This window comes from Enhydra lutris, unplaced genomic scaffold, assembly GCF_002288905.1.
Source record: "Enhydra lutris kenyoni isolate GAN:26980312 unplaced genomic scaffold, ASM228890v2 scaffoldscaffold6, whole genome shotgun sequence".
Lineage (NCBI taxonomy): Eukaryota > Metazoa > Chordata > Mammalia > Carnivora > Mustelidae > Enhydra > Enhydra lutris.
Window position 1 is genome coordinate 49,625,420 of NW_019154090.1, and position 13,428 is coordinate 49,638,847.

At 42.1% G+C, this 13,428-nt stretch overlaps 1 protein-coding gene across 1 annotated transcript in view; it reads right to left on the bottom strand.

Moving 5' to 3' along the window:
• Positions 1-13,428, bottom strand: part of LOC111141627 (adipocyte plasma membrane associated protein) — a 47,565-nt gene that overhangs the window by 30,182 nt on the left and 3,955 nt on the right. Inside the window, exons 2-3 of the mRNA XM_022494343.1 lie at positions 9,932-10,048; positions 5,391-5,506 (exon numbers count right to left, since the gene is read on the bottom strand). Coding sequence (XP_022350051.1) covers positions 5,391-5,506; positions 9,932-10,048 — 233 coding nt within the window. The remainder of the gene's footprint in view (positions 1-5,390; positions 5,507-9,931; positions 10,049-13,428) is intronic.

Below are 13,428 nucleotides of genomic sequence, written 5' to 3' on the forward strand. Positions count from 1 at the left end.
GGGGAGGGTATGTGCTATGGTGAGTGCTGTGAAGTGTGTAAACCTGGTGATTCACAGACCTGTACCCCTGGGGATAAAAATATATGTTTATAAAAAATAAAATAAAATAAAATAATAATAATAAGTGATTATAGCAAAGTTTCAGGATATAAGGACACTATGCAAAAATCAATTGCTTCCCTATACACCAGCAATGAACAAGGAAAATTTAAAATTAAAAACAGAATAGCATTTATATTAGCACCCAAAAGAATAAAATATTTAGGTCTAAATATAGCAAAATATATACAAGATCTATATGAGGAAAACTATAAAACTCTGATAAAAGAAATTTTAAAAAACTAAATAAATGGAAAGATTTTCCAGGTCCATCCATAGGAAGATTCAATATTGCAAAAAAGCTTAGTTGTTCCCAACTTGATTCATAGATTCAAAGCAATCCCAATCAAAATCCCAGGAAGTTATTTTGTATATATCCTAAAACTGATTCTAATGTTCTTATGGAGAAGGAAAAGACCCAGAATGGCCAACAAAATATTGAAGAACAAAGCCAGCGGTATGACACTACTTGACTTCCAGACTTACCGAAATGCTACAGTAACCAAGATATTATGGTAATGGCAAAAGAAGACAATTCCATGTAACAGAATAGAGTACAGAATCAGACCCACTTAAATTAGTCAACTGATGTTTCACAATATAATCTTACATAATATATTATAATATAATGGAGCAAAGACTGTATTTTCTCCAAATGGTGCTGAAACAACTGGACATCCACATGTAAAAAATGAATCTAGACACAGACATTACACCTTTCATGACAGTTAACTAAAAATGGATGATAGACCTGAATGTAAAGCACAAAAGTATAAAACTCCTAGAGGAGAAAATAGGAGAAAATTTAGGTGACTTTGGATGTGGTGATGTTTTTTAGATACAGTAAAGACATACTGATGAAGAAAAAACTGTTGTTGGATTTCATTAAAGGAAACTTCTGCTCTGTGAAAGACACTGTCGAGAGAATTCGAAAATAAGCCACAGACTGGGAGAAAATATTTGTAAAATATATATCTGATAAAGGAATTGTTATCCAAAATATACAAAGAACTCTTAAAATCAACAATAAGAAAATGAACCCAATTTTGTAAATGGCCAATAGCCTTAGATACCTCACCACAGAAGATATGCAAATAGAAAATGAGCATATGAAAAGATGCTCAACATTATATGTCCATTAGGGAATTGCAAACTGAAACAATGAAATACCACCACACATATCTCAGAATGGTCAAAATTCTAAAACACAGACAACACCAAATGCTGATTGAGATGTAGAGCAACAGGAATGCTCATTCACTGCTGGTCAGAATGCAAAATGGTTCAGCCATTCTGGAAGATAGTCTGACAGTTTCTTGAAAAACTAAATATATTCTTAGAATCCAGCAATTGTGTTCCTTAGTATTTACCCAAATGAGTTGAAAACATAAGTCCACACAAAAACCTGCATGTGGATGTTTATAGCAACCTTATTCATAATTGCCAAAATTTGGAAGTAACCAAGGTGTCCTTTAGTAGGTAAATAGATAAACTGGTACATTCACACATGGAGTATTACCATCAATTAAAAGGCATAAGCTGCATGGATTGGAAGAACAAATATTTTCACAATATTTCACAATATTACTGAAAAGAAATGAGCTGTATGGATTGGAAGAATAAATATGCTACCTAGAGCAATCTACACATTTAGTGCAATCCCTATCAAAATACCATCAACTTTTCCCAAAGAAATGGAACAAATAATCCTAAAATTTATATGAAACCAGAAAGGACCCTGAATAGGCAGAGGAACGTTGAAAAAGAAAACTAAAGTGGGCAACATCACAATTCCAGACTTCAAACTCTATTACAAAACTGTAATCATCAAGACAGTATGGTACTAGCACAAAAACAGACACATAGATCAATGGAACAGAATAGATAGCATAGAAATTGACCCTGAACTCTATGGTCAACTAATCTTTGACAAAGCAGGAAAGAATGTCCAATGGAAAAGTCTCTTCAACAAATCATGGTGGGAAAATTGGACAGCCACATGAAGAAAAATGAAACTGGACCAATTCCTTATACCACACATAAAAATAGGCTCAAAATGGATGAAAGACTTCAATATGAGACAGGAATCCATCCAAATCTTTGAGGAGAACACAGGCAGCAACCTCTTCGACCTCAGCCACAGCAACTTCTTCCTAGAAACATTACCAAAGGTAAGTGAAGCAAGGGCAAAAATGAACTATTGGGACTTCACCAAGATAAAAAGCTTTTTTTGCACAGCAAAGGAAACAGTCAACAAAACCAAAAGACAGCTGACAGAATGGATGAAGATATTTGCAAATGACATATCAGATAAAGGGCTAGTATCCAAAATCTATAAAGAACTTATCAAACTCAACACCCAAAGAACAAATAATCCAATCAAGAAATGGGCAGGGACATGAACAGACATTTCTGCAAAGAAGACATCCAGATGGCCAACAGACACAAGAAAAAGTGCTCAACATCACTCAGCATCAGGGAAATACAAATCAAAACCACAGTGAGATACAACCTCACACAAGTCAGAATGGCTAGGTCTGGCAAGGATGTGGAGAAAGGGGAACCCTCCTACACTGTTGGTGGGAATGCAAGCTGGTACAGCCACTCAGGAAAAAAGTATGGAGGTACCTCAAAAAGTTGAAAATAGAGCTACCCTATAACCCAGCAATTGCACTCTTGAGTATTTACCCTAAAGATACAAATGTAGTGATCTGAAGGGGCACATGCACCCCAATGTTTATAGCAGCAATGTCCACAACAGCCAAAATATGGAAAGAGCCTGGATCTCCAACAACAGATGAATGGATAAAGAAGATGTGGTATATACATAATGGAATATTAAGCAGCCATCAAAGAAACCCAAAAAACAAAATCTTGCCATTTTCAATGACATGGATGGAACTTATTACGCTAAGCAAAATAAGTCAATCAGAGAAAGACAATTATCATATGATCTCACTGATATGAGGAATTTGAGGAACAACACAGAGGATCATAGGGGAAGGGAGGGAAAAATGAAACTAGATGAAACCAGAGAGGGAGACAAACTGTAAGAAACTCTTAATCTCAGGAAACAAACTGAGAGTTGCTGGAGGGGAGGGGGATGGGACGGATCGGGAGGCTGAGTGATGGACACTGGGGAAGGTATGTGTTATGGTGAGTTCTGTGAATTGTGTTAAGACTGGTGAATCAGAGACCTGTATCCTTGAAACAAATAATACTTTAAATGTTAATTTAAAAAAAAAAGGAATGAGCTATGAAGCCACGAAAAGACACGGAGGAACCTTAAGTGCATATTAATAAGTGACGGAAGCCAATCTTAATAGGCTGCATGCTATATGATTCCAATTCTGTGACATTCTGGAAAAGGCAGAACTATGGAGAACAGTAGAAAGATAAGTGTTGCCAGAGGTTGCAGGATGGTAGGGATAAACAGATGGAGCTCAGAGGATTTGGGGGGATTTTTAGGACAATGAAACTACTCTATGATATGATAATGGTGGATACACATCATTCGTACACCTGTCCAAACCTATAGAATATATGACACCAAGAGTGAGCCCTATGGTAAACCATGGCCTCCACGTCCTAATGACATGTCAGGGTAGGTTCATCTATTATAACACATGTTCCACTCTGGTGTCAGCGTTGATAACAGAAGAGGTTGTGTATATGTGCTGGTGGGGGGTGGGATATATGATAAACCTCTGTACCTTCCCCTCAATTTTGCTATGAATCTAAAATGCTCTAAGAATTGCTCAACACTACATCAAAAACTAATGATGTACTATATGTTGGCTAATTGAACATAAAAAATAAAATAAAATAAAATTTATTTAAAACAATAAATGCAGTTTAATTGGTGATTACTCTCCCCGCACCCTCCTGAGGCCAGTGCCTTCCTCCACTGCCAGCTATATCCCCCAGGACAACTCTAAAAGGCAGATGGGAAGCAGTGGTTCCCTGGGGCCTACGCACACCTGCGGGGGGCGGGGGGTAAGAGACCCCCACTGTGCCTAACAGTGTTCACAGAGAGAACCAACTCCTTTAAGGAAAAAAGCAAGCCCTGGTGCCATGGAGCAATGAGGTGTCAGCCCAAGAGGAAAGGGAGGGGACAAGAGAAACATTCTCTTTAAAAGATAACAAAAAAAGATCACTCTTACTCCTTGGAGTTCCAGTTTAAATATCAATTTTGGTTTTTCACCAAAAACAAAACTTGTTATATTAATAAACATCAGTATCTTTTGAAGAGAAATACAAGGTTCTATCATGAAAGGCCTATCCCTCTTACAATTCTGACTGCCAGCCAAACCACTAACATTTGCAGAAAGGCACCAGACTGGGTCCTACATCCAACAGCAGGGGAGAGAGAAGGAGTCCATCCCACTGAGGGACCGCCATGCTCTGCCCAAGGCGAAGCCACACACATGGACGCAGGAGTTTAACACCACCGCACAGAAGCATACCATACTGCCCAACGAGGCGGCCTGCCCCAGCAAGATGCTCAGAAATCCTCACGCCATTTTCAGCTCTTCAACTGCTCGATAACTGTGTCTTTTGATTCTGGAGCTTAATCTTCATTCTAAAAGGCAGATAATGCCTAGTGGCTAGAAACTCAAGAATTAGAACCAGATCCATGTCTAGCTCTCAGGTTTGGGCAAGTCTGAAGCAGTTAAGTTACCTTTAAACATACCCACCAAAGTCAGCTTCAAACAAAACAAACAAAACAACATAACAGTGGAAATCATTTGTATTCTTTTTTCTTTTTTTTTTAGATTATTTTATTTAAGAGAGTGTGAGCTAGCATGAGCAAGGGGAGCAGCAGGCAGAGGGAGAGAGATACGGTGAAGCAGACTCTCCACAAGCAGGGATCCAGCTCAGGTCTCAATCCCAGGCCCCGTGATCATGACCTGAGCCGAAAGCAGACACCCAACCCCCAACCGACTGAGACACCCAGGTGCCCCTCATTTGTATTCTTTTCAGAAATGGAATCTTTGCAAAGACAAACTGAATGAAGAAAAATGTCCTATCGAGTAACACCTACCTTTGATAAATGAGCTAAACATCGGTGTATGTTTCCTTTTTCCTTTCAATTTAATGGGCCCAACACTTTGAACAGAATGAAGTGCTCCACAAACATGAACTCAAAACCTATAACTCAGAGAGCTGAGGGGTCCTGTCTACAGCTGAGGAGGACAGCCAGAGGCCCCACACCCAGGAGCAGGGTGCATCAAGGCTGCTCTGGCAAAATCCCCCCTCAGGGAGCCTTGAAGTTCCAGAGCTTTACTCACCCCCAATATTTGCTATGGACTCTGGCCCAATAAGTTGATTTTCAAACAGCCTTTCCGCCTGTTGTAACTTCGTATTTGGTTGCAGAACACCAAGCAAGAGAGGGGGTTCTTTGAAGCTGTAAAATAATGCAATTATAGGGATTTGTCTATAAGAAATACATGAAGAAAGTTTACTGAGGCCCTTCATGCATAACTCCCCACTCTGATAAAGAGGGCGCACTGCAATAACATCCTTAGTGGCCAGAAACACAAAGGTTAAAGAAAACACCATTCTAGGAGATCAGAAAAGGTCATAGTATTAAAAAATATTAAAATATGATTATGGCTAATGCAAGAACTTTGGTAATCAGCTGAGAGTATCCAGGGCCTCCACTTACCCAAGCTCCAGTCTCAGTCCAATGCCCTGACACAGGTTAGACATCATCCCACCCTCTGATTCACACGCCCTGGCATTTATTTTTCAGTGTCTGCCCAGTCATTAAAATCCAACTAAGACAGAGGGGAGTGGTGGTGACATCCCACAGCTGATAGCTTCGCTTCCTACTTCACAGCGAAAACAGAAGAAACGAGAGGAGTTTGTCCTGGCCTGGTGTCACCAGCCTATCATCCAGCACAGGTGCTCTCTGCCTCCTGCCTGTCCCTCTCAGGGCCCAGCCAGGTTTCTCTCTGAAGCCAGCTTACACTGGGCCCTGGACCCTTCCTCTGACAACAGACTGAGCTCCAGGGATCTTCCCTCTCTGCTGGTCCTTCTCACCTTCAAATCCTGCTGGTGGCACTTTCGGAAGGCAGACATGGTTGAAGGTACTCTCCCCATGTCCTCTGCTACCACCCTGGTCCACGCCACCATCTTCTGGCCCCTGCTTCCTCCATATTCTCTACAATGTATATCCTCAACCCAGCACTGTGCACCTTGTGAAATACATTCAGATCACAGCGTTCAGCTCTCACAGCCCTGCAATGGCCCCATCTCAGCTAGAGCCTATGGCCTTGCAGGGGTGCCCTTCTCCCTGCAGTCTGGGCAGTCACCTCTCTCAGGTCTTCTCCTCCTGTTCACTCTGCCCTCTACAGGGCCCTCCCTGCCAGTTCCTGACCTAACAGGCACTTCCCGCCCTTAAATCTTTGGCACCAGCTCCTCTGTGCTCTGCCCTCACCTTCTCAGGGAGGCCTGCTCTGACCACCCAATATAATACACCAGACCTCCCTCCAAAGCCCAGTTCCTGACACTCTATTTTCTCTATGGCACTTAGTAGCTGCTCACTTTTCTGTTGCATATACTGTCTATCCCCACTAGAACACATGGCCCATGAGATCAGGGACTTGTTTGTGTTTTTCACTGCTATATCTCAAGCACCTGCCATATAGGGGGTTCCCAACCAACACTGCGGGAAGGAGGAGGAAGGGAAGGAAGGAGCAAAGAGGGAAAATATCTCCCAATTCCCACCCTACCTTGTCCTCAAGCAGGGCAGTTTCCTAGCCACCCTTCCAGAGTGGGAGACCCAAGAGGGAAGGGGTGGCTGAAGCTGTCGAATGATAAAGAAGCTTCCCTGTCTTGCCCAACCCTTCCTTTCCAGCAGAACACCTACTGCCTCCTCTGAGTCAAGCATGTGCTTAGGACACAGCACAATTTCCTCTGAATTAAACTCCCCCACCCCACCCCCCTTTCACTCTACCCTGCCTCCCAGTTATGGTTTTCACCTGCTTTAAAAGAAAAAACAATCATGATTTAACTAGGAGTTAATAAAGTTATTAAAAGATATTAAGTTAATAAAGTTATTAGATAAGTATCTACCTAATAAAGCCTCGAGTTTTACTTCTAAATGAAGACAGCAGGGCTGCAACCTGCATACTTTGTTGAGAAAAGCCTAGGATATGGAGATGGACATGGCTAGGTTTGAATTCTGACCTTGGGAAGGTCAGCCCTCCCAAGCTGCACCTGAAGACTGAACAACACAGACAAGCATGTACAGCCCAGGGATAGAGGACAGTACACCCGAGACTCAGCCACCCCCTTCTGCCCAATCCTTGACCTTGCCTAATTCCCTATACAAAGGAAGTCCTTGAGAAATATTTGTAGCATCAACCTAATCAGTATATCATGCACCATCCCTGCCAACAAGCAGCCTGAGTATTATCTCAATAGGGAGGCAAGGAGAAAACTTATATGAGAAAATGCAAAGGATGGGCAAGAAAGGGCCCCAACTCCTGCAGCCTGAGCAGCAGGAGCATCAAGGAAGAATGGCCTCAGGAAGGCCAGCCAGGCCACATGGACCCTTGCTAAAGCCTGTGAACTCATAAACTCTTATCAGCTCCCTGTTAACTCCCAAGTGCTGCTAACTCTTATTAAGTCCCGTTAACTTCATGTGTCGAATGTATCCTGAAAGAACTGACCAAAATCCTCCAAGAATCAGAATGTCTTATATGTCCTATCTACCACAGTCTGTACATTTTTCAAACAAGGAAGAAAGAAGGGTGCCTTGCATGGCAGGTTTTTGACAAGGCCCTGCAACCTTCCTGGTGACTGCTCCCTAGAACTGAAACCAACTGCATAATAGTTCATTCTGGAGGGGCCTGCACCCATCTTCATTTTTCTCTATGATTTCCCGGAAATTGCTGAGTGTGGTCTCAGCTCTCCCCCGGAGGACATGGACACCAGAGGTAGACTCTCTGAGGCACTTCCGTCAGCCATCCTCCCTCCTGTCCAGCTGGCCGGATCCTGCTCCCCACGGCAGTCGCTGGTGGAGAGAACAGAGGTGCAGCAGAAGCTGAGAGCTCTGCTCTCCCATCAGCGTTAATACTGCAACCACCCACTTGCTCCAGACAGTGTGTTTCCCTTCCTTGCTCTTTTTGCTCTGAACAGAGTTTGAAAGAAGCCCTTTTTGCTGCTGTTGTTAGCATTTTCCTCCAACCCTCAGCTCACTTCTGTTCTTCCCTCCAGTCTTCTGCTTTTGTTCTGCATTTTGGGGTTGCCCCTTCCAATTATTGAGCAAGTCACCTTCTAAGTCTGAGCATGGGAAAGATCCCTGTCAGCCACCCTAGTTTCACTGGGCTTCTCCTCCCTCCCCTCCTCACAAGGCTCATTTACTCTACAGACAGAATGTACTTTGTACAATTTCAAATCCTTAGTGGGCCACTTTCCCTTTCAGTTTCTGGTCAGGAGCACACACCTGTCTTTCCTTTGAATTTCTTCACTCTTCCCACATATAAATTCACCTTTACTGAGATCAAAGGTCTCCAGTCACTGAAGCTCCATGCTCCCCTGCTCTTTTCACTTTCCTGCTCTTCTCCAAGGCTAACTACCCAGTCCAGATTTTGATGCCCAGCTGTGGACACAGTTCACACTCCCACCTTAGCCAACTAGATTATTCAGAAAACCCCAAGTCAGTTTCTATTTGGGGTAGGTTGAGCCACATCCTTCTACATGTTGACAGGGCTTAGCAAGAGAGAACCCCTATCACCCACAACGTGTCCTGAGAGCCTCCCCACCAGGAAGGACACCAAGTATGCCCTTGGGCCTAGCTCAGCCAGAAGACACATGGAGAGGTCCACCAACACACCAGGAATTGAAGTCAACACTGTCATGGGTCTACAATGCCTAGGCCTTCACCCAATCCCAAACTAATTTATGCAAGCTAATTATGTTTTAACAGCGCCATATACATTACTAATTCTAAATCCAGCAACAGAAAAAGTTGACTCTTGTATACAAATGTCACTCTAAGGTAGAACTGTGTCCTCTTTGTATCTTTGTATTCAGCTACCTACCTTAAGCATTCTAGATGCTGAATACATTCTCAGTGAACTGAGTACAACATAAAGCCTTAATTTTTATTTATAAAACACTTACACATTATTCAATGTTATATTCACTCTATAATGGGACACAGTTCTTGCCTGAAGTTTTTAAACTCACTTAAAATAAACTTCCAAAAGCTTCACCTCTCTGGAAAGTTCAAGAGCAAAGGGGAATTTACTTGTCAAACCAGATTGCACAACCCTTTGGCATAAGCTCAAATCAATGTCATAAATCATCACACCATTAAGAGCCTGGCTCTGCATTACTATAATTACAAACGTGAATACACTTCATAGGGTCCTAGGTAAATACTATTTTTTTCAAGTTATAATGGACTACATTACTCATAGATGCCCACCAATGAGAGGTAACTTAGGAAAAACAGAATACTAATTATAAGGCTTTTGAAAAAATAAGTACTTAACAAAATTTAAACAAAGTAACTTAACCTTTGTGTGTGCTTTTGCCACTTCAAATGAATTCATGTTAATTAACACATAAACTTCTCTTATTTGGGATTTTTCTGGGTTTTATATGTGGTTTTTCATTTTTGTTTTTGAAATCTTATGAACAATACCATTCATATATTGTGTAACATCTGATTCCATACAAAACTCAAGCATTAAAGAAATCACAAATATCTCTCTTTCCTAGTAACTTACCTTTCAGAACAAATTGGGTATCCTAGACATTATCCCACCCTACCCTTGCGAAGCAAGCCCTCCCAAGAATGACCAGGACAGCTCACCTGAGAGGCTGTGGGTCTATGGGAGACTCCAGGAGCAGCATGGCTCCAAGCAGGGGAACGGTGAGGGAGACAGCCAGCATCAAGAAGGTCACTCGGAACACACGGCCACTAAAGGAGCTGCCAGAATCAGGGAAATACAAATCAAAACCACAATGAGATATCACCTCACACCAGTCAGAATGGCTAATATTAACAAGTCAGGAAATGACATATGCTGGTGAGGATGCAGAGAAAGGGGAACCCTCCTACACTGTTGGTGGGAATGCAAGCTGGTACAACCACTACGGAAAACAGCATAGGGGTTCCTCAAAAAGTTGAAAATAGAGCTACCCTACAGCCCAGTAATTGCACTACTGGGTATTTACCCTAAAGATACAAGCATAGTGATCCAAAGGGGCATGTGCACCCAAATGTTTATAGCAGCAATGTCCACAATAGCCAAACTATGGAAAGAACCTAGATGTCCATCAACAGATGAATGGATAAAGAAGATGTGGTATATATACACAATGGAATACTATGCAGCCATCAAAAGAAATGAAATATTGCATTCGTGATGACGTGGATGGAACCAGAGGGTATTATGCTTAGCAAAATAAGTCAGTCAGAGAAAGACAAATATCATATGATCTCCTGATATGAGGAAGTGGAGATGCAACGTGGGGGTTGTGGGGGGTAGGAAAAAAATAAGTAAAACAAGATGGGATCAGGAGGGAGACAAACCATAAGAGACTCTTAATCTCACAAAACAAACTGAGGGTTGCCAGGGGGAGGGGGTAGGGAGAGGGTGGTGTGGTTATGGACACTGGGGAGGGTATATGTTATGGTGAGTGCTGTGAAGTGTGTAAACCTGGCAATTCACAGACCTGTACCCCTGGGGCTAATAATACATTATATGTTTATAAAAAAATAAAAATAAATTATAGTTAAAAAAAAAAAAAAAAAAAAAAGGAGCTGCCAGAGATGGAATATACAAAGGTGATCAGCAGCGGCTGAGATGGGACAAGCCCAGCTGGTCTCAAAGCCTGTGAAGCAAGAGCAGGCCTTTAGCCTGGTCTCATTGTGAGACCACTGACCCTGTGGCTTGTGATGAAACTTTAGGACTGTTTGCTATGATTGGCAAACATGCTTCTGTTCTTTTTTTTTAATCTTCCAGCTGTGTGGGAAAGTCTTATCAGTTATTTGCCAGATAGTCTGATAAGCTGAACCTTCAATCCTCTAGTGGAATCTCCAAGAGGGCAAATCAAAGAACTGGTAAACACAAAAATGGAATAAAGAGTGCGATGATGTAATGCAAACACACCCGTCTACAAGAGAAGATGTGTTTACCAAAAGCCACTATTTCCTAGTACGTGGATTTAAAGCAGCAACGTTCAGTCTTATGGGTCTCTAAGATTCCCAGCTTTGGTGGATAAAAGAGATAAAGACAAATTCATGAAGCAAAGAACACAATACAACTTGCTGAGAGTCCGATTCTCCAGTCACTTTGCCAATCACACCAAACCTTCAAGAATTCAGAAGCAAATCTCAGCTCTCTACCTTTAGAGGGCTGACAGATACTGACAGTTACTCACAAAGAATCTATACAATCACAATTTCAAGTCATCACTACTAAAGCCTTGGGAAGATCTAAAAGCTGCCTTGGGAATCTTGTGTGATGTTTTTGGACAAATGACCAATGGTAACTAAAATACCTCTCCAACGATCCTCACTGACATCATTACTCATGTGGTAAACAGCACATTTAGCCTCTTTGCTACTTCATAGGATCATTACTTGCTTTAAGTGCATTCAAATTTATTATATACTTACATCAAGATTAACTTTAAGCAAATAAAATCATGTGCTCCTAAGGTGGAGAATCTTTCCCTATTCAAAAAAAAAAAAAAAAAAAAAAAAAAACTGAAAAAAGCAAAAAACAAAACAAACAAAAACAATGCCTAGGGAAAAAAAAAAAAAGTCAATGACCCAACTGTGCAAACTGCCACTCTGAGGCTAGGATGCTGTAACTTAAGCGATTTTCTTTAAGTGACCTAAAGTCTTTTAATACAATAGAAATAACAGAGTATCTATATGGTAAAGCAGGACTGTTTACAAGTATAACTGACAGGAATGGCTGACCCTGTGGTTCTTTTACAAGCAGAATCCCAAGAGAGATAAATACAGAGGCACATGGTGGGGCTACACTGCACAAATCATTTGGGTAAGGTCCAATAAGGAAGTCCATGTCCTCGAAAGGGGGCTGATATAATCACTCCTCCCCAACTTCCCCAGCCCAGGAGAGGTGCAGTCCCTTAGGGGAAACTGAATTGTAAAATCTTTCACCACAGAGCTGTCATTAACATAAGTGGTGACACTGGCCAAAATGCTACTTTACCTTTTCCTTACCTGACATGATTCCACATAAAACACATCCTTCTCATTTGTCTTAGACTCCTATACTGTACACTCTTATACCACACTGTAGCTTACATTTTTTAAAATCTTAAATTTAGTAATCCAACTCACAGATTGTGACATGCTGCTTGAACATCTGGTTACCCCTTCACATAATAATAAAAGGCTCACTGATCCCCAGAAGAAAAAGTCCAGCCAGGACTGAAAGCGGGTGCTTCCAACTAAAAAGGCAGCCAGACACTGGAAGCCAATCCTTGCCAGAGTTCTAGTGAATGCCCTCTTACAATCAGTCTAAAAAGCTGAAGAAAAATTCAGAGGCCACCCAGTCCAATGCTCCCAAATGTGGTCAGTCCCTGGACTGCCTACACCAGATGACTGGGGCAACAAGGCCCAGGAATTTTTACTGGGCAAGCCAGCGTGAGACTGGGGAGCCTTTTTTCTTGTGCTCTCCAGTTGTCCCTGATGTGCAGCTGGATACCACCAACCTCATCCAACTCTCCACTGGGTGATAATATCCATCAGCATCCCCCTGCCTGCTCATGAGACACAGCCTCTACTGGAAAGTTCTATGGTCAAGTTTTACAAACAACCACTTAAACTCCTTTAGCAGTGCTGTCCAATGGAATTCTCTTGGTAATGACAGAAATGCAGCAGCCACTAGCTAGGTGTGGCAGCTGAGCACCTGGAATTGGGCTAGCATGTTATCTACATGAGCCAAAGACTGCCACTGTGTACTGGCCCTACACTATTTATTTCCTCTCTACAGGCTGAAACCCATTAGCTCAATAGGCCCACCAGCACCAAACTCAAACTTCTATAGACAAGGTTATTTTAAAAATAGCCAAACAAGCAAACTTTTAGGCATTTAGAGTCTGCCTGTTTTGCATACTCTATAAATCTCACCAACAGCAGTCACCCATTGATAAGACAGGGCCTAGATGGTTTAAGGCCCTGAGCTGCTGCTGCTGCCCCTGGAGCTCTCTGACCCAGAGACTCACCTAGATAGAGGAGGCTGCTCTCTTATCCTCCTCACTAACCTCCCCTTCTGGACTGGGGCCCTTCTCCTGCCATCAGATAATGCTCTCACATGCAAATCTGTC